We start from the raw sequence: 26,326 nt of genomic DNA on the forward strand, positions 1-26,326 counted from the left end.
TCCACTCCTCCTCCGCTCCTCACTAATGAGCAGCCTCCGCTCCTCCTCCGCTTCTCACTAATGAGCAGTCTCCACTCCTCCTCCGCTCCTCACTAATGAGCAGTCTCCACTCCTCCTCTGCTCCTCACTAATGAGCAGTCTCCACTCCTCCTCCTCTCCCTCAATAATGAGCAGTCTCCACTCCTCCTCCGCTCCTCACTAATGAGCAGTCTCCACTCCTCCTCCGCTCCTCACTAATGAGCAGTCTCCACTCCTCCTCCTCTCCCTCACTAATGAGCAGTCTCCACTCCTCCTCCATTCCCTCACTAATGAGCAGTCTCCACTGCTCCTCCGCTCCTCACTAATGAGCAGTCTCCACTCCTCCTCCTCTCCCTCACTAATGAGCAGTCTCCACTCCTCCTCCGGTCCTCACTAATGAGCAGTCTCCACTCCTCCTCTGCTCCTCACTAATGAGCAGTCTCCACTCCTCCTCCGCACCTCACTAATGAGCAGTCTCCACTCCTCCTCCGCTCCTCACTAATGAGCAGTCTCCACTCCTCCTCCGATCCTCACTAATGAGCAGTCTCCACTCCTCCTCTGCTCCTCACTTATGAGCAGTCTCCACTCCTCCTCCGCTCCTCACTAATGAGCAGTCTCCACTCCTCCTCCGCTCCTCACTAATGAGCAGTCTCCACTCCTCCTCCGCTCCTCACTAATGAGCAGTCTACACTCCTCCTCCGCTCCTCACTAATGAGCAGTCTCCACTCCTCCTCCTCTCCCTCACTAATGAGCAGTCTCCACTCCTCCTCCGCTCCTCACTAATGAGCAATCTCCACTCCTCCTCCTCTCCCTCAATAATGAGCAGTCTCCACTCCTCCTCCGCTCCTCACTAATGAGCAGTCTCCACTCCTCCTCCGCTCCTCACTAATGAGCAGTCTCCACTCCTCCTCCGCTCCTCACTAATGAGCAGTCTCCACTCCTCCTCCTCTCCCTCACTAATGAGCAGTCTCCACTCCTCCTCCATTCCCTCACTAATGAGCAGTCTCCACTGCTCCTCCGCTCCTCACTAATGAGCAGTCTCCACTCCTCCTCCTCTCCCTCACTAATGAGCAGTCTCCACTCCTCCTCCGGTCCTCACTAATGAGCAGTCTCCACTCCTCCTCCGCTTCTCACTAATGAGCAGTCTCCACTCCTCCTCTGCTCCTAACTAATGAGCAGTCTCCACTCCTCCTCCTCTCCCTCACTAATGAGCAGTCTCAACTCCTCCTCCGCCCTCACTAATGAGCAGTCTCCACTCCTCCTCCGCTTCTCACTAATGAGCAGTCTCCACTCCTCCTCCGCTCCTCTCTAATGAGCAGTCTCCACTCCTGTTCCGCTCCTCACTAATGAGCAGTCTCCACTCCTCCTCCTCTCCCTCACTAATGAGCAGTCTCCACTCCTCCTTCATTCCCTCACTAATGAGCAGTCTCCACTCCTCCTCCGCTCCTCACTAATGAGCAGTCTCCACTCCTCCTCCTCTCCCTCACTAATGAGCAGTCTCCACTCCTCCTCCAGTCCTCACTAATGAGCAGTCTCCACTCCTCCTCCGCTCCTCACTAATGAGCAGTCTCCACTCCTCCTCCGCTCCTCACTAATGAGCAGTCTCCACTCCTCCTCCGCTCCTCACTAATGAGCAGTCTCCACTCCTCCTCCGCTCCTCACTAATGAGCAGTCTCCACTCCTCCTCCGCTCCTCACTAATGAGCAGTCTCCACGCCTCCTCCGCTCCTCACTATTGAGCAGTCTCCACTCCTCCTCCGCTCCTCACTAATGAGCAGTCTCCACTCCTCCTCCGCTCCTCACTAATGAGCAGTCTCCACTCCTCCTCTGCTCCTCACTAATGAGCAGTCTCCACTCCTCCTCCTCTCCCTCACTAATGAGCAGTCTCCACTCCTCCTCCTCTCCCTCACTAATGAGCAGTCTCCACTACTCCTCCATTCCCTCACTAATGAGCAGTCTCCACTCCTCCTCCGCTCCTCACTAATGTGCAGTCTCCACTCCTCCTCCTCTCCCTCACTAATGAGCAGTCTCCACTCCTCCTCCAGTCCTCACTAATGAGCAGTCTCCACTCCTCCTCCGCTCCTCACTAATGAGCAGTCTCCACTCCTCCTCCGCTCCTCACTAATGAGCAGTCTCCACTCCTCCTCCTCTCCCTTACTAATGAGCAGTCTCCACTCCTCCTCCACTCCTCACTAATGAGCAGTCCCAACTCCTCCTCCGGTCCTCACTAATGAGCAGCCTCCGCTCCTCCTCCGCTCCTCACTAATGAGCAGTCTCCAATCCTCCTCCGCTCCTCACTAATGAGCAGTCTCCACTCCTCCTCTGCTCCTCACTAATGAGCAGTCTCCACTCCTCATTAGTGAGGAGCGGAGGAGGAGTGGAGACTGCTCATTAGTGAGGAGCGGAGGAGGAGAGAAGACTGCTCATTAGTGAGGAGCGGAGGAGGAGTGGAGACTGCTAATTAGTGAAGAGCGGAGTAGGAGTGGAGACTGCTCATTAGTGAGGGAATGGAGGAGGAGTGGAGACTGCTCATTAGTGAGGGAGAGGAGGAGGAGTGGAGACTGCTCATTAGTGAGGAGCGGAGGAGGAGTGGAGACTGCTCATTAGAGAGGTGCGGAGGAGGAGTGGAGACTGCTCATTAGTGAGGAGCGGAGGAGTAGTGGAGACTGCTCATTAGTGAGGTGCAGAGGAGGAGTGGAAACTGCTCATTAGTGAGGAGCAGAGGAGGAGTGGAGACTGCTCATTAGTGAGGAGCAGAGGAGGAGTGGAGAGTGCTCATTAGTAAGGAGCAGAGGAGGAGTGGAGACTGCTCATTAGTGAGGAGCGGAGGAGGAGTGGAGACTGCTCATTAGTGAAGAGCGGAGGAGGAGTGTAGACTGCTCATTAGTGAGGGAATGGAGGAGGAGTGGAGACTGTTCATTAGTGAGGGAGAGGAGGAGGAGAGGAGACTGCTCATTAGTGAGGAGCGGAGTAGGAGTGGGGATTGCTCATTAGAGAGGAGCGGAGGAGGAGTGGAGACTGCTCATTAGTGAGGAGCGGAGGAGTAGTGGAGACTGCTCATTAGTGAGGTGCAGAGGAGGAGTGGAGACTGCTCATTAGTGAGGAGCAGAGGAGGAGTGGAGACTGCTCATTAGTGAGGACCGGAGGAGGAGTGGAGACTGCTAATTAGTGAGGGAGAGGAGGAGGAGTGGAGACTGCTCATTAGTGAGAAGCGGAGGAGTAGTGAAGACTGCTCATTAGTGAGGAGCGGAGGAGGAGTGGAGACTGCTCATTAGTGAGGAGCGGAGGAGGAGTGGAGACTGCTCATTAGTGAGGGAATGGAGGAGGAGTGGAGTTTTCACTCCTCCTCCGCTCCTCACTAATGAGCAGTCTCCACTCCTCCTCTGCTCCTCACTAATGAGCAGTCTCCACTCCTCCTTTGCACCTCACTAATGAGCAGTCTCCACTCCTCCTCTGCTCCTCACTAATGAGCAGTCTCCACTCCTCATTAGTGAGGAGCGGAGGAGGAGTGGAGACTGCTCATTAGTGAGGAGCGGAGGAGGAGAGAAGACTGCTCATTAGTGAGGAGCGGAGGAGGAGTGGAGACTGCTAATTAGTGAAGAGCGGAGTAGGAGTGGAGACTGCTCATTAGTGAGGGAATGGAGGAGGAGTGGAGACTGCTCATTAGTGAGGGAGAGGAGGAGGAGTGGAGACTGCTCATTAGAGAGGAGCGGAGGAGGAGTGGAGACTGCTCATTAGTGAGGAGCGGAGGAGTAGTGGAGACTGCTCATTAGTGAGGTGCAGAGGAGGAGTGGAAACTGCTCATTAGTGAGGAGCAGAGGAGGAGTGGAGACTGCTCATTAGTGAGGAGCGGAGGAGGAGTGGAGACTGCTCATTAGTGAGGAGCAGAGGAGGAGTGGAGACTGCTCATTAGTGAGGAGCGGAGGAGGAGTGAAGACTGCTAATTAGTGAGGAGCGGAGGAGGAGTGGAGACTGCTCATTAGTGAAGAGCGGAGGAGGAGTGGAGACTGCTCATTAGTGAGGGAATGGAGGAGGAGTGGAGACTGTTCATTAGTGAGGGCGAGGAGGAGGAGAGGAGACTGCTCATTAGTGAGGAGCGGAGGAGGAGTGGGGATTGCTCATTAGAGAGGAGCGGAGGAGTAGTGGAGACTGCTCATTAGTGAGGTGCAGAGGAGAAGTGGAGACTGCTCATTAGTGAGGAGCAGAGGAGGAGTGGAGACTGCTCATTAGTGAGGACCGGAGGAGGAGTGGAGACTGCTCATAAGTGAGGGAGAGGAGGAGGAGTGGAGACTGCTCATTAGTGAGGAGCGGAGGAGTAGTGAAGACTGCTCATTAGTGAGGAGCGGAGGAGGAGTGGAGACTGCTCATTAGTGAGGAGCGGAGGAGGAGTGGAGACTGCTCATTAGTGAGGGAATGGAGAAGGAGTGGAGTTTTCACTCCTCCTCCGCTCCTCACTAATGAGCAGTCTCCACTCCTCCTCTGCTCCTCACTAATGAGCAGTCTCCACTCCTCCTTTGCACCTCACTAATGAGCAGTCTCCACTCCTCCTCCGCTCCTCACTAATGAGCAGTCTTCACTCCTCCTCCGCTCCTCACTAATGAGCAGTCTCCACTCCTCCTCCGCTCCTCACTAATGAGCAATCTCCACTCCTCCTCTGCTCCTCACTAATGAGCAGTCTCCACTCCTCCTCTGCTCCCTTACTAATGAGCAGTCTCCACTCCTCCTCCGCTCCTCACTAATGAGCAGTCTCCACTCCTCCTCCGCTCCTCACTAATGAGCAGTCTCCACTCCTCCTCCGCTCCTCACTAATGAGCAGTCTCCACTCCTCCTCCGGTCCTCACTAATGAGCAGCCTCCACTCCTCCTCCGCTCCTCACTAATGAGCAGTCTCCACTCCTCCTCCGCTCCTCACTAATGAGCAGTCTCCACTCCTCCTCTGCTCCTCACTAATGAGCAGTCTCCACTCCTCCTCCTCTCCCTTACTAATGAGCAGTCTCCACTCCTCCTCCTCTCCCTTACTAATGAGCAGTCTCCACTCCTCCTCCGCTCCTCACTAATGAGCAGTCTCCACTCCTCCTCCGCTCCTCACTAATAAGCAGTCTCCACTCCTCCTCCGCTCCTCTCTAATGAGCAGTCTCCACTCCTCTTCCGCTCCTCACTAATGAGCAGTCTCCACTCCTCCTCCTCTCCCTCACTAATGAGCAGTCTCCACTCCTCCTCCTCTCCCTCACTAATGAGCAGTCTCCACTCCTCCTCCAGTCCTCACTAATGAGCAGTCTCCACTCCTCCTCCGCTCCTCACTAATGAGCAGTCTCCACTCCTCCTCCGCTCCCCACTAATGAGCAGTCTCCACTCCTCCTCCGCTCCTCACTAATGAGCAGTCTCCACTCCTCCTCCGCTCCTCACTAATGAGCAGTCTCCACTCCTCCTCCAGTCCTCACTAATAAGCAGTCTCCACTCCTCCTCCGCTCCTCACTAATGATCAGTCTCCACTCCTCCTCCGCTCCTCACTAATGAGCAGTCTCCACTCCTCCTCCGCCCCTCACTAATGAGCAGTCTCCACTCCTCCTCCGCTCCTCACTAATGAGCAGTCTCCACTCCTCCTCCGGTCCTCACTAATGAGCAGCCTCCACTCCTCCTCCGCTCCTCACTAATGAGCAGTCTCCACTACTCCTCCGCTCCTCACTAATGAGCAGTCTCCACTCCTCCTCCGCTCCTCACTAATGAGCAGTCTCCACTCCTCCTCCGCTCCTCACTAATGAGCAGTCTCCACTCCTCCTCCGCTCCTCACTAATGAGCAGTCTCCACTCCTCCTCCGCTCCTCACTAATAAGCAGTCTCCACTCCTCCTCCGCTCCTCTCTAATGAGCAGTCTCCACTCCTCCTCCGCTCCTCACTAATGAGCAGTCTCCACTCCTCCTCCGCTCCTCACTAATGAGCAGTCTCCACTCCTCCTCCTCTCCCTCACTAATGAGCAGTCTCCACTCCTCCTCCATTCCCTCACTAATGAGCAGTCTCCACTCCTCCTCCGCTCCTCACTAATGAGCAGTCTCCACTCCTCCTCATCTCCCTCACTAATGAGCAATCTCCACTCCTCCTCCAGTCCTCACTAATGAGCAGTCTCCACTCCTCCTCCGCTCCTCACTAATGAGCAGTCTCCACTCCTCCTCCGCTCCTCACTAATGAGCAGTCTCCACTCCTCCTCCGCTCCTCACTAATGAGCAGTCTCCACTCCTCCTCCGTTCCTCACTAATGAGCAGTCTCCACTCCTCCTCTGCTCCTCACTAATGAGCAGTCTCCACTCCTCCTCTGCTCCTCACTAATGAGCAGTCTCCACTCCTCCTCTGCTCCTCACTAATGAGCAGTCTCCACTCCTCCTCCTCTCCCTCACTAATGAGCAGTCTCCACTCCTCCTCCGCTCCTCACTAATGAGCAGTCTCCACTCCTCCTCTGCTCCTCACTAATGAGCAGTCTCCACTCCTCCTCCGGTCCTCACTAATGAGCAGCCTCCACTCCTCCTCCGCTCCTCACTAATGAGCAGTCTCCACTCCTCCTCCGCTCCTCACTAATGAGCAGTCTCCACTCCTCCTCTGCTCCTCACTAATGAGCAGTCTCCACTCCTCCTCCTCTCCCTCACTAATGAGCAGTCTCCACTCCTCCTCCGCTCCTCAGTAGTGAGCAGTCTCCACTCCTCCTCCGCTCCTCACTAATGAGCAGTCTCCACTCCTCCTCCGCTCCTCTCTAATGAGCAGTCTCCACTCCTCTTCCGCTCCTCACTAATGAGCAGTCTCCACTCCTCCTCCTCTCCCTCACTAATGAGCAGTCTCCACTCCTCCTCCATTCCCTCACTAATGAGCAGTCTCCACTCCTCCTCCGCTCCTCACTAATGAGCAGTCTCCACTCCTCCTCCTCTCCCTCACTAATGAGCAGTCTCCACTCCTCCTCCAGTCCTCACTAATGAGCAGTCTCCACTCCTTCTCCGCTCCTCACTAATGAGCAGTCTCCACTCCTCCTCCGCTCCTCACTAATTAGCAGTCTCCACTCCTCCTCCTCTCCCTTACTAATGAGCAGTCTCCACTCCTCCTTCGCTCCTCACTAATGAGCAGTCTCCACTCCTCCTCCACTCCTCACTAATGAGCAGTCTCCACTCCTTCTCCTGTCCTCACTAATGAGCAGCCTCCGCTCCTCCTCCGCTCCTCACTAATGAGCAGCCTCCAATCCTCCTCCGCTTCTCACTAATGAGCAGTCTCCACTCCTCTTCTGCTCCTCACTAATGAGCAGTCTCCACTCCTCATTAGTGAGGAGCGGAGGAGGAGTGGAGACTGCTCATTAGTGAGGAGCGGAGGAGGAGAGAAGACTGCTCATTAGTGAGGAGCGGAGGAGGAGTGGAGACTGCTCATTAGTGAAGAGCGGAGTAGGAGTGGAGACTGCTCATTAGTTAGGGAATGGATGAGGAGTGGAGACTGCTCATTAGTGAGGGAGAGGAGGAGGAGTGGAGACTGCTCATTAGTGAGGAGCGGAGGAGGAGTGGAGACTGCTCATTAGTGAGGGAATGGAGGAGGAGTGGAGACTGCTCTTTCGTGAGGGAGAGGAGGAGGAGTGGAGACTGCTCATTAGTGAGGAGCGGAGGAGGAGTGGAGACTGCTCATTAGAGAGGAGCGGAGGAGGAGTGGAGACTGCTCATTAGTGAGGAGCGGAGGAGTAGTGGAGACTGCTCATTAGTGAGGTGCAGAGGAGGAGTGGAGACTGCTCATTAGTGAGGAGAAGAGGAGGAGTGGAGACTGCTCATTAGTGAGGAGCGGAGGAGGAGTGGAGACTGCTCATTAGTAAGGGAGAGGAGGAGGAGTGGAGACTGCTCATTAGTGAGGAGCAGAGGAGGAGTGGAGACTGCTCATTAGTGAGGAGCGGAGAAGGAGTGGAGACTGCTCATTAGTGAGGAGCGGAGGAGGAGTGGAGACTGCTCATTAGTGAGGAGCGGAGGAGGAGTGAAGACTGCTCATTAGTGAGGAGCGGAGGAGGAGTGGAGACTGCTCATTATTGAAGAGCGGAGGAGTAGTGGAGACTGCTCATTAGTGAGGTGCAGAGGAGGAGTGGAGACTGCTCATTAGTGAGGAGCAGAGGAGGAGTGGAGACTGCTCATTAGTGAGGAGCGGAGGAGGAGTGAAGACTCCACTCCTCCTCCATTCCCTCACTAATGAGCAGTCTCCACTTATCCTCCGCTCCTCACTAATGAGCAGTCTTCACTCCTCCTCCGCTCCTCACTAATGTGCAGTCTCCACTCCTCCTCCTCTCCCTCACTAATGAGCAGTCTCCACTCCTCCTCCGGTCCTCACTAATGAGCAGTCTCCACTCCTCCTCTGCTCCTCACTAATGAGCAGTCTCCACTCCTCCTCCACTCCTCACTAATGAGCAGTCTCCACTTCTCTTCCGCTCCTCACTAATGAGCAGTCTCCACTCCTCCTCCGCTCCTCACTAATGAGCAGTCTCCACTCTTTCTCTGCTCCTCACTAATGAGCAGTCTCCACTCCTCCTCCTCTCCCTTACTAATGAGCAGTCTCCACTCCTCCTCCGCTCCTCACTAATGAGCAGTCTCCACTCCTCCTCCGCTCCTCACTAATGAGCAGTCTCCACTCCTCCTCCGGTCCTCACTAATGAGCAGCCTCCACTCCTCCTCCGCTCCTCACTAATGAGCAGTCTCCACTCCTCCTCCGCTCCCTACTAATGAGCAGTCTCCACTCCTCCTCTGCTCCTCACTAATGAGCAGTCACCACTCCTCCTCCTCTCCCTCACTAATGAGCAGTCTCCACTCCTCCTCCGCTCCTCACTAATGAGCAGTCTCCACTCCTCCTCCGCTCCTCTCTAATGAGCAGTTTCCACTCCTCTTCCGCTCCTCACTAATGAGCAGTCTCCACTCCTCCTCCATTCCCTCACTAATGAGCAGTCTCCACTCCTCCTCCGCTCCTCACTAATGAGCAGTCTCCACTCCTCCTCCTCTCCCTCACTAATAAGCAGTCTCCACTGCTCCTCCAGTCCTCACTAATGAGCAGTCTCCACTCCTCCTCCGCTCCTCACTAATGAGCAGTCTCCACTCCTCCTCCGCTCCTCACTAATGAGCAGTCTCCACTCCTCCTCCGCTCCTCACTAATGAGCAGTCTCCACTCCTCCTCCTCTCCCTCACTAATGAGCAGTCTCCACTCCTCACTAATGAGCTGTCTCTACTCCTCCTCCTCTCCCTCACTAATGAGCAGTCTCAACTCCTCCTCCGCTCCTTACTAATGAGCAGTCTCCACTCCTCCTCCTCTCCCTCACTAATGAGCAGTCTCCACTCCTCCTCTGCTCCTCACTAATGAGCAGTCTCCACTCCTCCTCCTCTCCCTCACTAATGAGCAGTCTCGACTCCTCCTCCGCTCTTCACTAATGAGCATTCTCCAAACCTCCTCCTCTCCCTCACTAATGAGCAGTCTCCACTCCTCCTCCATACCCTCACTAATAAGCAGTCTCCACTGCTCCTCACTAATGAGCAGTCTCCACTCCTCTTCCGCTCCTCACTAATGAGCAGTCTCCCCTCCTCCTCCGCTCCTCACTAATGAGCAGTCTCCACTCCTCCTCCGCTCCTCACTAATGAGCAGTCTCCACTCCTCCTCCGCTCCCTACTAATGAGCAGTCTCCACTCCTCCTCTGCTCCTCACTAATGAGCAGTCACCACTCCTCCTCCTCTCCCTCACTAATGAGCAGTCTCCACTCCTCCTCCGCTCCTCACTAATGAGCAGTCTCCACTCCTCCTCCGCTCCTCTCTAATGAGCAGTTTCCACTCCTCTTCCGCTCCTCACTAATGAGCAGTCTCCACTCCTCCTCCATTCCCTCACTAATGAGCAGTCTCCACTCCTCCTCCGCTCCTCACTAATGAGCAGTCTCCACTCCTCCTCCTCTCCCTCACTAATGAGCAGTCTCCACTGCTCCTCCAGTCCTCACTAATGAGCAGTCTCCACTCCTCCTCCGCTCCTCACTAATGAGCAGTCTCCACTCCTCCTCCGCTCCTCACTAATGAGCAGTCTCCACTCCTCCTCCGCTCCTCACTAATGAGCAGTCTCCACTCCTCCTCCTCTCCCTCACTAATGAGCAGTCTCCACTCCTCACTAATGAGCTGTCTCTACTCCTCCTCCTCTCCCTCACTAATGAGCAGTCTCAACTCCTCCTCCGCTCCTTACTAATGAGCAGTCTCCACTCCTCCTCCTCTCCCTCACTAATGAGCAGTCTCCACTCCTCCTCTGCTCCTCACTAATGAGCAGTCTCCACTCCTCCTCCTCTCCCTCACTAATGAGCAGTCTCGACTCCTCCTCCGCTCTTCACTAATGAGCATTCTCCAAACCTCCTCCTCTCCCTCACTAATGAGCAGTCTCCACTCCTCCTCCATTCCCTCACTAATGAGCAGTCTCCACTGCTCCTCACTAATGAGCAGTCTCCCCTCCTCCTCCGCTCCTCACTAATGAGCAGTCTCCACTCCTCCTTGGCTCCTCACTAATGAGCAGTCTCCACTCCTCCTCCGGTCCTCACTAATGAGCAATCTCCACTCCTCCTCCGCTCCTCACTAATGAGCAGTCTCCACTCCTCCTCTTCTCCTCACTAATGAGCAGTCTCCACTCCTCCTCTGCTCCTCACTAATGAGCAGTCTCCACTCCTCCTCGGCCCCTCACTAATGAGCAGTCTCCACTTCTCCTCTGCTCCTCACTAATGAGCAGTCTCCACTCCTCCTCCGGTCCTCACTAATGAGCAGTCTCCACTCCTCCTCCGCTCCTCACTAATGAGCAGTCTCCACTCCTCCTCTGCTCCTCACTAATGAGCAGTCTCCACTCCTCCTCCGCTCCTCACTAATGAGCAGTCTCCACTCCTCCTCCTCTCCCTCACTAATGAGCAGTCTCCACTCCTCCTCCACTCCTCACTAATGAGCAGTCTCCACTCCTCCTCCGCTCCTCACTAATGAGCAGTCTCCACTCCTCCTCTGCTTCTCACTAATGAGCAGTCTCCACTCCTCCTCCGCTCCTCACTAATGAGCAGTCTCCACTCCTCCTCTGCTCCTCACTAATGAGCAGTCTCCACTCCTCCTCCGCTCCTCACTAATGAGCAGTCTCCACTCCTCCTCCTCTCCCTCACTAATGAGCAGTCTCCACTCCTCCTCCACTCCTCACTAATGAGCAGTCTCCACTCCTCCTCCGCTCCTCACTAATGAGCAGTCTCCACTCCTCCTCTGCTCCTCACTAATGAGCAGTCTCCACTCCTCCTCCGCTCCTCACTAATGAGCAGTCTCCACTCCTCCTCCTCTCCCTCACTAATGAGCAGTCTCCACTCCTCCTCCACTCCTCACTAATGAGCAGTCTCCACTCCTCCTCCGCTCCTCACTAATGAGCAGTCTCCACTCCTCCTCTGCTTCTCACTAATGAGCAGTCTCCACTCCTCCTCCGCTCCTCACTAATGAGCAGTCTCCACTCCTCCTCCGCTCCTCACTAATGAGCAGTGTCCACTCCTCCTCTGCTCCTCACTAATGAGAAGTCTCCAAACTTCAGGAAAGGTTTCTACTATACAGGTAGTCCCCGACTTACGAACGCCCGTCTTACGAATGATCTGCCAATACGAACAGCATGAATTCTCTGTTTCCATGGGAACAAGTCAAAATATTTTTTTTTTTTTCAAATTGGACTTGTAGTTTTTGAGAAAAACGATTTAAAAAAAAATCAAAGAAAAAATGGCTTTTAAACTTGTATTAACAGGTACAAAGGGCAGAGGTGACACAGAGGGGGACACTGGAGTCACAAGGGGGCACAGAGGAGGTACAAAGGGCAGAGGTGACACAGAGGGGGGCACTGGAGGCACAGGGGGGCACAGAGGAGGTACAGAGGACAGAGATGGCACAATATTCCCACATAAGAACAGATTCAGGTTAAGAACAAACCTACAGTCCCTATCTCATTTGTTAATGGGACTACCTGTATTTTGGAACACTTGTCTATGGAGATCTTCTCCCATTCAGGCATAAGAGCATCAGGAAGCTCAGGCACTGGCTTGGCTCCTAGTCTGTATTCCAGTTAGAGTCAAAGCTTGGTTCTGGGTTAGGTCCAGTTGATTTCCTACATCACAGACCCAGTTAACCCTTTCTTCTGGAGTCTCCCTTTGTACACAGGACACTGTCATCATGAAACAGAAAAGGGACTCCTTAAGCTGGTAAACTGTTGCCACAAAATTTAAAGTGCAAAATCTCCTGAATAAAAAAGAGAGGGGTAATTGCTTACCTCTCCAGATGATATAGACAACAGTTCAACTGGAAAAAAAAGTCCCTCAGGTCAATTTTCTATTGACCTGAGCAAGCGAGCCATTATCCGTGAAGTGTATTGTCAGGTTTTTTTTGTTTCGGTTTTTTTTTTATAAACTTTTCTTTCCCAGTTGATCTGGTGTCTATATCATCTGGAGATGTAAACAATGACCTCTCTCTTTTTTATTTATATTTTTTTAATTCATTTTTAAAAGAAACACTAAAATAGAACGCACATTAAGCACCCCATCCTACCCATTACCAGTCAGACCTCCTTTGCAGGTAATAGCTTTGCAGTTTTTCTGGAAAGTCTTTTGTACTACAGGAGAGCAACCATCCATCTATCCAGCAGGACCTGGAGTACCGAGCAGGACTACAGGAGAGCGACCATCCAGTATCCAGCAGCACCTGGAGTACCGAGCAGGACTACAGGAGAGCGACCATCCAGTATCCAGCAGGACCTGGAGTACCAAGCAGGACTACAGGAGAGCGACCATCCAGTATCCAGCAGGACCTGGAGTACCAAGCAGGACTACAGGAGAGCGACCATCCAGTATCCAGCAGGACCTGGAGTACCAAGCAGGACTACAGGAGAGCGACCATCCATCTATCCAGCAGGACCTGGAGTACCGAGCAGGACTACAGGAGAGCAACCATCCAGTATCCAGCAGGACCTGGAGTACCAAGCAGGACTACAGGAGAGCGACCATCCAGTATCCAGCAGGACCTGGAGTACCAAGCAGGACTACAGGAGAGCGACCATCCAGTATCCAGCAGGACCTGGAGTACCAAGCAGGACTACAGGAGAGCGACCATCCAGTATCCAGCAGGACCTGGAGTACCGAGCAGGACTACAGGAGAGCGACCATCCAGTATCCGGCAGGACCTGGAGTACCGAGCAGGGCTACAGGAGAGTGACCATCCAGTATCCAGCAGGACCTGGAGTACCGAGCAGGGCTACAGGAGAGCGACCATCCAGTATCCAGCAGGACCTGGAGTACCGAGCAGGACTACAGGAGAGCGACCATCCAGTATCCAGCAGGACCTGGAGTACCGAGCAGGACTACAGGAGAGCGACCATCCAGTATCCAGCAGGACCTGGAGTACCGAGCAGGGCTACAGGAGAGCGACCATCCAGTATCCAGCAGGACCTGGAGTACTGAGCAGGGCTACAGGAGAGCGACCATCCAGTATCCAGCAGGACCTGGAGTACTGAGCAGGGCTACAGGAGAGCGACCATCCAGTATCCAGCAGGACCGGGAGTACCAAGCAGGACTACAGGAGAGCGACCATCCAGTATCCAGCAGGACCGGGAGTACCAAGCAGGACTAATGGAGAGCGACCATCCAGTATCCAGCAGGACCTGGAGTACCGAGCAGGGCTACAGGAGAGCAACCATCCAGTAATCAGCAGGACTACAGGAGAGCGACCATCCAGTATCCAGCAGGACCTGGAGTACTGAGCAGGGCTACAGGAGAGCGACCGTCCAGTATCCATCAGGACCGGGAGTACCAAGCAGGACTACAGGAGAGTGACTATCCAGTATCCAGCAGGACCTGGAGTACCGAGCAGGACTACATGAGAGCAACCATCCAGTATCCAGCAGGACCTGGAGTACCGAGCAGGGCTACAGGAGAGCAACCATCCAGTATCCAGCAGGACCTGGAGTACCGAGCAGGACTACAGGAGAGCGACCATCCAGTATCCGGCAGGACCTGGAGTACCGAGCAGGGCTACAGGAGAGCAACCATCCTTTATCCGGCAGGACCTGGAGTACCGAGCAGGGCTACAGGAGAGCGACCGTCCAGTATCCAGCAGGACCGGGAGTACCAAGCAGGACTACAGGAGAGTGACTATCCAGTATCCAGCAGGACCTGGAGTACCGAGCAGGACTACAGGAGAGCAACCATCCAGTATCCAGCAGGACCTGGAGTACCAAGCAGGACTACAGGAGAGCGACCATCCAGTATCCAGCAGGACCTGGAGTACCGAGCAGGACTACAGGAGAGCGACCATCCAGTATCCGGCAGGACCTGTCCTGGAGTACCGAGCAGGGCTACAGGAGAGCAACCATCCAGTATCCGGCAGGACCTGGAGTACCGAGCAGGGCTACAGGAGAGCAACCATTCAGTATCCAGCAGGACCTGGAGTACCGAGCAGGGCTACAGGAGAGCAACCATCCAGTATCCAGCAGGATCTGGAGTACCGAGCAGGGCTACAGGAGAGCAAGTGTTCAGTACCCATCAGGACCTGGAGTACCGAGCAGGACTACAGGAGAGCGACTGTCCAGTATCCAGCAGGACCTGGAGTACCGAGCAGGGCTACAGGAGAGCAACCATCCAGTATCCAGCAGGACCTGGAGTACCGAGCAGGGCTACAGGAGAGCAACCATCCAGTATCCAGCAGGACCTGGAGAGCCGAGCAGGACTACAGGAGAGCGACCATCCAGTATCTAGCAGGACCTGGAGTACCGAGTAGGGCTACAGGAGAGCGACCATCCAGTATCTAGCAGGATCTGGAGTACCGAGCAGGGCTACAGGAGAGCAAGTGTTCAGTACCCATCAGGATCTGGAGTACCGAGCAGGAGTACAGGAGAGCGACTGTCCAGTATCCAGCAGGACCTGGAGTACCGAGCAGGAGTACAGGAGAGCGACTGTCCAGTATCCAGCAGGACCTGGAGTACCGAGCAGGGCTACAGGAGAGCGACCATCCAGTATCCATCAGGACCTGGAGTACCGAGCAGGGGTGGTTAATTCCATGTGGGCATATACGGTGGTTTGCTGGATTTGCAACACACATTTGTGACTATATATCTATATACTTTCATCCTTAACAAATTATACTGCACCATTGGGCTCCTGGTCTCTCCCTACTTCTCGCCTTGGTATTCTTGGTCCCGACTAGTATAATCAAGAAAAGTAATAATTCTCCTGAAGGTCATAGTGCATATAGCAGTAAGGTTTTCTTACTGCTATGGAATTGAGGGACTAGTGGAAACCACTGAAAAATGTTTAGGTTGAGATCATTACTAATCCGCCACCAGACTTTACAGTTGATTCTGTGCACATGGTCAGTTAGAATTCTCCTGGCACATGTCTAATCTAAGCAGTGGTGGGCCGAAATTTTGCATATGCAAAATTTTGCAACAAAATTTGCAATTATGCATCATAATCGTAATGCAAAATTTCTGAGAAAATTGTAATTCATTTTGTATGTAATAGTAATATTTCATAATTGTGCATAATGTTTCGCATAATTTTCACAGAATTTCATGCCGACTTTAGCGGTCAATAGCAAAGCTCCCATACATACTATCGACACCAAAATTGCTACATGTGTTAAGGAGATTAGTGAGTACAAGTCAAAAAAAATATTTTCCATAAAGACTTTTTTTTGAGAAAATCAATTTTAACCACTTACTCCACAGCTCAGTATATCTACGTCAGCTGTGGCTTCCTCCAAGCCACCATGACGTAGATATACTGACTTGCTTGCAGCCCTGCTGTGCACGATCGGGTCCACAATGGCAGCCTCCAGCCCAGTATAGCCCTTCCCTCCCTTGCATGCTTGAAATATAAGCTAGCCCTTATTTTTGGGGAGGTCCTCTTTTCGGGAAACACGGTAGGAGGGTTAGAACGTCAGCTTGTATAACCAAGCTAACAGCCTCAACCATTTTTTCCGAGAGTGCGACCCAGACCCAGAGAGAACCTGGTGTATCCGAGTGGAGATGAATGTTCTCCACATGCCAATAGGGTTGGCTGCCCATAGAGCAACCTGATTTTGTGAGCATCCCTTCACAGTTACATACTGTTATTCTAGCCTATTTCCTGTCTTTCTTTCTATGTACTGCTTGTAACGATCGGTGAAGTACAGAGAGGATCTGATTACCGGTGATCTGCAGTATCACTGGGAATACAGATGTATACCAGATTATAAGTGATCTGCAGTATCACCGATAATCCGATATACCAGCTAACCTCTGTTCACCTGAGTAGAGTGTAGTGTTTGGTGTAACAGTAACACTTCGAGGACTAGGCCTCAGTGCAGAGGGGAGTACTGCACGGATTCCTTCCGAAGACCTGGACTCTCCTAGACGGGAGGAGTCAGGCTGAGAGTAGGAAGGACTGTTCTGCAAGTGACACTCAGGAGGAAGTGTCACTAACAGGACGAGGAACCGCCTCCAATAGTAAGGTCGGTTCTCGAGGTCGGACAAGCCAGGTCGTAAACACACGGACAGATAAAGTACAGATACAGTAGGCAGAGGCGAAGTCTAGGTACAGGCAGGGTTCGGCAACAGGTATCAGAAATATCGAGGTACAAGATCAGGAGGCAGAAACAGAGTCTAAGGACTAGCCGGGGTTCGGCAACAGAGTATCAGAAAGGCAAGGTACAAGATCAGAGTTCAGGAGGATAGTCAAACAGGCAAAGGGTCATAACAGATAATCACAATCAAACTAGTACTTTAAGGTATCAACAGAATCTAGCTTAGTGTAGGATTACAGCTCCAGCTGGTCCCGGCACACTAACGGATCTGACTACAGGTCTGAGTGCTCCCACGTATGTGTTTGCAACGCCAGACAACCAGCAACTGAATAAGCAGCAGAATATATAGTTGCTGGACTCTGCTGCCCCGCCCGAACCATTCAGCCAATCATGAGTCCTGCAGGAATCAGCTGACCTTCCTGATCAGCTGACACTTCCTCTGCAGGTATAAAGGTCCTGAATTCAGGCCCGTGCGAGCATAGCTCTCCATCTGCCTAGATGCACTCGCGCGTGTCACTCTGAATCTTGGTGGACTATCAGTCCCAGCCACACCAGTACTGTCTTGCAATGTATCCAGTCCCAATGCGGATTCCGCCGCTCTGCCTATGCGGCGGTTTTTCCTCGTTGTGACGCCATGCTGGATGCGGAAACAGCCGCCTCACCTTGAGAGACGGCGGCTTTTCGGCGTTTCTTCACACTGCTCCATTGTGCCAAACCCAATTCCGGGATTGACCCAGTCATGCTTGGCGAAATAAAATTGATTCTGATTCTGATTCTGATACTTACCAAGTTAGTAACAATACTTCTCCATTTTGGCTTCCTTTGTCTCTGAGTGCTTTTCTACAGTGATTTGCATCTTATTTCTCAAGTCATAATGAGATGGTAGCATCCCATGACTAACAGATCGATAGCTTGATGGACAATTGAAGTGGGAAAAAAAAGTTAGATACCTCAGTAATGGGAAGCCTTTCTGAAACCTCCGCCAGCCAACTATAAAGCTTACCAAATTCATTTACATAATGTCTTACATAGGAATCTATCAGTTATGTACATTTTTGTGTTTATAAGAGTGACATTACCCTTTATATTTTTAGGGTGGGGTGTGGCAGGAAGGGGCAAGGCTGAGGTCAAAATCAAGGAAGGGCCACCCTGTTGGTGCACCCCCTGGCTGAGATTTCCCCCAGAGAGAAGAGGAACATTACTCTGGGGAAATGCCTGAATCTTGCCAATGTGACATTACAGATTGTCTACAGTGGCTGTCACAGGGGGCAGACATTGAAGAATGGACAACATATAGTGGAGAAGTCCCCACACATTGTTCACTGTGTTATGTAGGCGGTAACCTGATGCCGGGGTCGGGTGTGTAATGACTGATCGAGATACTGATGCCATGGTTCAGTCTCTTCATATATCCTCTTCCTTCTCCTCCATCCAGGTTGTTTTGCCTTCTGGTGCTTCCCCTGCTTCCAGTGTGCTACAGTCAGTGACCACGGAGAGTGCCTGTGTCTCCCCCTGCTGGACACAGGATGTGGGGGCTTCCCTGCAACCATTCCTCCCATATCATTGGCAATGCGAGCGTCTGTTCGGGAGAGATACAAAATACACGTAAGTATCTGAACAGCGACCAAAATGGCTAATAGGACTTTTTTAGAAATATTAGCGGCTGAAATTTAAGTTGGAATCTTATCTTCACTTGTAAAAATATTATCACCTACTGTTAGATAATATTTTATTGGGAATATTAACATCGAGGGGACCAGGTCAACCTCAGGTGTATGAACAGCTTTCTATAAACCAGCTTGCTTGAAGGACAACTGAAGCGAGAAGAATATGAAGGCTGCCATATTTATATCCTTATAAGCAATACCAGTTGCCTGGCTGTCCTGCTGATCCTCTGCCTCTAATACCTTTAGCCACAGCCCCTGAACAAGCATGCAGCAGATCAGATGTTTCTGACATTATTGTCAGGCCTGACAAGATTAGCTGCATGCTTGTTTCTGGTGTGATTCAGACACTACTGCAGCCAAATAGATCAGCAGGGCTGCCAGGCAGCGGGTATTGTTTAAAGCAAAATAAATATGGCCGCCTCCATATTCTTCTCACTTCAGTTGTCCTTTAAAGAGACTCAGAGACGAACTATACTAAAGCTCTGATACTTACCCGGGGCTTTCTCCCGCCCCATAAACATGTCTAAGTCCCACGCAGTCCTCCCACGGTCTGTCATTCAGCCCCGATGAGCTCTGTTAACAGGCTCAGTTGATGCCAATTAGGGTCTACTCTGAATGTGCAGACCTCCCGCGCATGCGCAGTAGACCCGGAACTGACGTCACTGAACCTTTTACCGGGGCTCACCGCAGACCGCGAGAAGACAGCGTGGGACTTAGACGTGTTTATGGAGCGGGAGGAAGACCCGGGTAAGTATCAGAGCTTTAGTATAGTTTGTCTCTGAGTCTCTTTAAGATCAAAGAGTGAGACCCTTTTAAGCAAACCAGCAGAAACTACCATCTGACATGATCTGGAATGGCATTACCTTCAGGGACAGAAACCATCGGGGGGCTGGTCTAGCAACTAGTAGAAACTGACCCCCAAAACTGGTGTCATCTGATTTCAAAGAACGGGACCCTTCATGCATAATACAATGCTTCTGAGCCATAAAGAGAAAGGGACAATGGGAGTTCTCCTGGGAACAATCTCTTCTTCAGTCCCAGGGCCAGAGCTACCATAGGAAAAAATAGGCAGTTGCCCCAGGGCCTCTGCAGAGTTCTTAACTGTTACTCCCCAGGGACTCTGCAGAGTCTGTTGGGAGGTGATTGGGGGAGGGTCAGCAGCCAGCTCAGGGGGGATATTTGGCTGCAACAAAGGGCCTCTAATGACGTTTTTTGGTCGGGGGGTGTCTGTTGGGGGGCCCCCAGGCTAATTTTGCCCTAGGGCCCAATTGTTACTTGAACCGGCCCTGTTCAGTCCTATCAGATGGACAATAACCCAACAGAGTTTCTAACTGTCTTGTTGATGCCTGAGGCAATCTCAGTGCAAAAAGGTCACCTTTCAGACCCAAACACTTGTGTGATCGGGATGCCCCTGGCATACAGGAGGTAGCCAACGTAACAGGACTTCATGAGTAAGCTTACTGTATAATGCCACCTAGAGGTCCAAAGAAGACATAACTGAGGAGCAGCCTGAGCTACGGGGGGCGGAATTATACCTGAGCTAGGGGTGGTTGTGTGGGTGTGTTTATTGTTAATGAGTGAACTTCATGACTATTTAAGAGGTAATCATAAGAAGAGCAAAAAATTCCATCAGCTGATAGAGCAGAGAGATTTCCTCGAGGTAATATCAAACTCCACCAGGCCTCCATCTTGGTGAAAGAAGTAACCACCTTACTTCAGATGTAGTACCTGCATTTATAAGCAATTAGTCAGAGTAGATAGGACTAGAGGAGCACCTTAACTTGTAACTTTGTTTCTACTTTGTTATATTCTCTTTAACTTTGCAAAACAATAAATAGCTTTACTGCAACAAAAGACTGATATTTATAACAAGTAGAATAGGAAACCAAGAAGCAGATATATCACCTACCTACTAAAATGACTACTAGTTGCCCTGCCTGGGATGAGAGTAAGGCCACCCTTAAAGAGAACCAGAGACGAAGCACCCTCATGTATTTTACCATATATATCAATGGGAACATTAGAGAAAACACCTACTCTGCTCTCTGTTTCATTCTTCACTGCACAGTCTGCCTGTTATCAGCTCTGATAAGAATCCCCAACTGAGCATTCAGTCTAGCTTTGTCCTGAATGATTAGAGCTGAGTCAGTCTTCTGTGATGTGAGTCTTCTTTTCAAGCCCAAGCCTGCCCCCTTCTGGCTCTGATTTCCTGCTATGTATCCTTCTAGCAGGAATGCAGAGCCAGAAGGGGGCGGGCTTGGGCTTGAAAAGACATCACAGAAGACTGACTCAGCTATAATCATTCAGGACAAAGCTAGACTGAATGCTCAGTTAAGGATTCTTATCAGAGCAGTGAAGAATGAAACAAAGAGCAGAGTAGGTGTTTACTATCATGTTCCCATTGATATATATATATACAGTGCTGGGCCAAAATTATGCATGAGCGTAATTACGCATCGTAATTCAATGCAAATTTACGCGTAAGCGCTACGCGTAACTTATGGTCTTACCCGTAATTACGCGTAAGCAGTAAAGTGGTATCGTAATTACGCTGTCTACCGTAATTGCTAGGTATGCGTAATTTTACGAAGACTTACGCGTAATTTTACGCGTAATTACTAACGTAAAAACTCCCCTTTTCTAAGAGTAGCCAATCAGTCAACATCCTAAGCAACCAATAGTATCTTCTCCCGCCGTTCAGTATATAGCGTACGTTTTGACGCATACAAATTATGTGTACGCAATAGCTGTCACATTGACGCGCAGGGATGAGCAGAAACTACGCCTGTGCGAATTTACGCATTTTAGTTCGCATCTACGCATCCTAGTTCGTAGGTGAAGTTGCAGAACTACGCTTACGAATTTACGCGTAGCGAAGTACCGCTACACGTAGCTTACGCTTACTATGCATAGTTAACATGTGTATTGCGTAGTGAACTACGTATGCATTACTTGCGTCTATTTTTCCGCGTACGATTGTATGCTTACAAATTTACGCATTGGAAAGGGGAATGTACGCATAGAAGAGTTCCCGGGATAAGCATCTAAAGAGAAATTAATGCGTAAAATTTTCTGCATACAGGCATAAGCATCCGCATACACTACGCTTCGCACTACGCATAATTGCGTATTTTAACGCGTATTCTACGAAATGCATACGAAGCAAATATTTTATTTCGAAGCCGTAGTTTGGCAAATCGTAATTGCATAAAACTACGCGTAGTTCCAGCGTAGCGAAGTTGGCTGACTACGACCATCCCTGATTGACGGCTATTGCGTACATATCATCTGTATGCGTCAAAAAGTACGCATTAATGGGTATTACGTCACTACGCGGTAATACCGAGGCGCAAGCGCCTACATTACGGTATCCTTACGCGTAACTGCGTAAGTTAACGCGTAATTACAGTGATGAACCGTAGATAATTTCCTACGCCGTGACTGTAATTGCGTAATGCGTAATAGCGTAATGATCCGTAAGCGTAGATTTTTCCATTGCGACCAGCACTGTATATCCTACTAATATAATAAATGGGAAAGTTCGGATGTTTGTTACTTGATCACGCAAAAATGATTTGAATGAAATCAGTGGGCGGAGACAAATACACATTTCACTGAGAAAATATAAACTGCAGCCATTCTTACACTGTTATTGGCAGGGTTCTCAAACTTTGCACAGTTGGTCACTGGGTGACTGGGATTAATATTCAGAAAAGTGGGTGGAGCATACAAAAGACAATCAAAATTCACCTATTGATTTTCAAGGGGAATATGTAATTGCTGCCATTCTTGCACTGTTAATGGCACAAGCTTTAAACCTGGTACAGTTGGTCATTGGGTGACTGGGGTTTGAATTTAGACAAAGGGGTGGAGCCACAAACAGCCAATTAGATTTGTTTAATCTCAATGTGAATTATTGATGCCAAAGACCGCAAAGCGTACAAACTTGGTCCTTGAGTAATTGTGTGTTAGGGTTAGAAAAAGTAGGCGGAGCCAACACCAGCCAAATACATACCTGAACAATGTCAGGAAATCAGTGGGTGGAGAAAAATACAAATTTCATTGGGAAAATGTAAACTGCAGCAATTCTTACACTGTTAATGGTAGGGTTCTCAAACTTTGCACAGTTGGTCACTGGGTGACTGGGATTAATATTCAGAAAGGTGGGTGGAGTGTACAAAAGCCAATCAAAATCCACCTATTGATTTTTAAGGGGAATATTTAATTGCTGCCATGCTTGCACTGTTAATGGCACAAGCCTCTTGCACTGTTAATCACCTGTACCTGGTACAGTTGGCCATTGGGTGATTTGTGTTCAAATTCAGAAAAGGGGTGGAGCCACAGCCAATCAGATTTATTTTATTTCAATGCAAATTATTGATGCCAAAGACCGCAAAGCTCACAATCTTGGTCATTGAGTAATTAAGTTATTGTGTGTTAGGGTTAGGAAAAGGGGGCGGGCCAACACCAGTCAAATACATACCCGAGCAACGCCGGGCGTCCAGCTAGTATATATATATATATATATATATATATATATATATATATATATATATATATATATATATATATATATATATATATATGGTAAAATACATGAGGGTGCTTTGTCTCTGGTTCTCTTTAAGGGACACTTATGTCATACACTATTTCTTCTTAGGGCCGGTTCAGACAGATGGCTGGCAGCTCCCATCCTTGTTGTTTAACCCCGGGATCCACCATGCCTCACATTCATGGTTCATCTCAATCTGTTCACCATTGATTGCCGAAGATTGTGGCTATCCTCATTAACATATGTAGTAATTTTGGTAGCAGTAGCATGTACAGGGTTTTTGCTATTCACCACCAAAGTCAGCATGAAATTCTGCATAAATTCCGTCTGTTTCATGCCTGTTGGCTAATTACTTACCTCCCTCTCTGCTTCTCTCTCAGGGATCGATCTTTAATGACTGCTGCATGATGTGCTGGTGCCTCTCCTGCAGCTGGTGTCAGATGGCACGGGAGATCAAGCAACGGAAAGTCCAGGCCACCATCATAACAGCTCAGACCACCACCATGATGTCACCGATGCCAGCCGGCCAGCCCAGCATGTACCCTCAGTACATGCAACAGCGCTAACAGTGGCAGGAGCAGCAAGGGTCATCTCCAGTGTGGATGGGAGCCATCTGGCCAGCGAGAGATGGGACCGAGGATTGGCTAAAGATGGGGAGACGGATCCGCCTGCGATCCATGAAACATGTTCCTTGTTATCACATTTCCCGAGGAATCTAGCTTTCTATAACACAAATTTTTAAAGAAGTACTGTAGGGGGGGTAGGGGGAAAAAAGATTTGAACTTACCCGCGGCTTCTAATGGTCCCCCACAGACATCCTGTGCCTGCGTAGCCACTCGCCGATACTCCGGTCCCTGCCTCCCATTCACTTCTAGAATTTCCGACTTTAAAGTCGGAAAACCACTGTGTCCTCGCTCCCACTGACGTCACTAGGAGTGTATTGCAAAAGCCCAGTATGGTCTGCACCTGTGCAGTACGCTCCTGGTTACGTCATCGGGAGTAAGGACAAAGCAACACAGGCGCAGTGGTTTTCCGAATTTAAAGTCAGAAATTCCAGAAGTGAACCGGAGGCAGGGCTTAAGCATCGGTGAGAGGCTGCAGGGGCACAGGACGTCTGCAGGTTACCGTTAGAAGCCCCGGGTAAGTTAAACTCTTTTTTCCCCCTACAGTAGTCCTTTAAGTGTTCTGTTAGGATGAATACTAAATAAATTATGGAATGATTAGCCCTTGGTAGATACCCTCAGCCTTGCTTCTGGGGAGATACCCTCAGCCTTGCTTCTGGGGAGATACCCTCAGCCTTGCTTCTTCTGGAATGATTAATCTGGGGGAGATACCCTCAGACTTGCTTCTTTCTTTATCTCGACATGACTTTCCAGCACCAAATTACAACCAATTTTCCAGTTCAACTACATCTGAGGATAAAAAAAAAATAAAAAAATGTAATAAAGATTTGTGCCTGGGACAGGGGACCCTAATTCTGAGACATGTCCCAGGTAAGTCTCTGTAGTTTAGCCTGAATTAATCAGTACTGTTCAGCATTTCTCATGTACTGGACTGCCTGTCCGCTAACTTGTGTGTGTGTGTTTACTCTGGGCGCAACTTAATCTAAATAAAATATAAATTGTGTAGATTTGGTCTGTGATGGATTGTGTCTAATTTTATCTCAGATTGGCAGAGGCATACATTCTAATTTTATTAAAAATATGATGTAATATACATGAGCGACATTTTGTGTTGGAAAATTACAGGAAATTACATTTATTTTCCACGTCACTGAGACAGCCCAGGTACACCGTCCCGAAACGCTGCTGAACTTGTCAGTTTGCCCCGATGAAAATAGACAAACATTTTGTAATTATTTGGTAGTTTTGTTTGAGAGACAAAAAAATTGACCAAAATCCAGAAAATGTTGTTAAAGACCACCTCCAGCCCAAAAAGGTCTGAATGGCAATACATATATGTAATATACTGTAGGCACTGTGTACAGTTAGATGAGCATATAAAATATACATCTGGTACATCATATTGGATAGAACAGACTCACATTTATATCTGTATGTAGCACTTCCTTATTCCTCCTGAAGCTGAAAGCATTGTGCCCGCCTCTTCTTCAGCCTTGTTCTCTCCCCTGCCCCTCTCTCCCCTGCTCTCTGCCCTTCCCTCCCCTGCTCTCTGCCCTCAGCATGTGCCCTCTCTTCAGCCTGGTTCCCTCCCCTGCCCCTCCCTCCCCTGCTCTCTGCCCTCAGCATGTGCCCTCTCTTCAGCCTGGTTCCCTCCCCTGCCCCTCCCTCCCCTGCTCTCTGCCCTCAGCATGTGCCCTCTCTTCAGCCTGGTTCCCTCCCCTGCCCCTCCCTCCCCTGCTCTCTGCCCTCAGCATGTGCCCTCTCTTCAGCCTGGTTCCCTCCCCTGCCCCTCCCTCCCCTGCTCTCTGCCCTCAGCATGTGCCCTCTCTTCAGCCTGGTTCCCTCCCCTGCCCCTCCCTCCCCTGCTCTCTGCCCTCAGCATGTGCCCTCCTCTTCAGCCTGGTTCCCTCTCCTGCCCCTCTCTCCCCTGTTGTCTGCCCTTCCCTCCCCTGCTCTCTGCCCTCAGCATGTGCCCTCCTCTTCAGCCTGGTTCCCTCTCCTGCCCCTCCCTCCCCTGATCTCTGCCCTCAGCATGTGTCCACCTCTTCAGCATGGTTCCCTCCCCTGCCCCTCCCTCCCCTGCTGTCCGCCTCCCTGGATCAAATGACATCTCTTTTCACAGTAGTACAGAGAAAAGACAGGAAAACTGCAGCAGCCTGTCTTATCATGTCTGTCTGCTATAATTCTTACTTCAGATGTCTGTCTGTCTGCCTAGATTAGATCACATGGACATGAGGGGTGGAGTTATGACATCAATCCCCCAGTATCCCTTGCACCTATAGATAGGAAAGAAAAAAATGCCCGGGCCCAATTTCACACTGGGGAATATGGACCCTGGGGGTTAGAAAATCACACTTTATCATGTGTGAGTTTATATATCTTGGCAACATATTAGGTTTAAAGCAAATTGTCATTTATATTTTAGGTACCCTTTAAAGTATACATAATGCAAAACAGAAGAGAAACACTGACCTGGGCCATCTTCCAGCACCTGGCAGTCTATAGTGCCAAAGTTCCACCATTCTCAAGGTCATCACTGTCCCCTCCATAAGATTGTGACCTGCGGCTGGGTTGTGGTTTTCTGTGCATGCGCAGACTCGCACCTCTCGTGATCACGCTTCCCTGGCCTGGAACCAGTGGTGTAGCTAAGGAGCTGTGGGCCCTGATGCAAGTTTTACATTGGGCCCCCTAAGCACTCTATACATAAGGGCTGGAACCCACAGGAGCGCTTTTAGCAGCGTTTTGGCAGCACTGCGATACGCTAGCAGTTTGCCAAAACGCTGTGCTAATGTTAATGGATGGGGCAACTTCCACAGGAGCGTTTGCGTTTCTCAGAAACGCAAACGCAGGACCTGCAGCATTTTGGGAGCGTTAGCGCTTCAATGTAAAGTATTGAAACGCT

General features: G+C 50.6%; 1 protein-coding gene across 5 annotated transcripts in view; it reads left to right on the plus strand.

Moving 5' to 3' along the window:
• The window catches only part of LOC137560841 (cornifelin homolog), an 83,423-nt gene extending 58,989 nt beyond the window's left edge, over positions 1 to 24,434 (plus strand). For all 5 annotated transcript variants that reach the window (XM_068271978.1, XM_068271977.1, XM_068271980.1 and 2 more), the window contains exons 3-4: positions 18,018 to 18,187; positions 23,182 to 24,434. In XM_068271978.1, the coding sequence (XP_068128079.1) occupies positions 18,018 to 18,187; positions 23,182 to 23,367 (356 nt within the window). In that variant the 3' untranslated portion in view covers positions 23,368 to 24,434. The remainder of the gene's footprint in view (positions 1 to 18,017; positions 18,188 to 23,181) is intronic.
• The last annotated feature ends 1,892 nt before the right edge of the window (positions 24,435 to 26,326 follow it).

This window comes from Hyperolius riggenbachi, chromosome 3, assembly GCF_040937935.1.
Source record: "Hyperolius riggenbachi isolate aHypRig1 chromosome 3, aHypRig1.pri, whole genome shotgun sequence".
NCBI lineage: Eukaryota > Metazoa > Chordata > Amphibia > Anura > Hyperoliidae > Hyperolius > Hyperolius riggenbachi.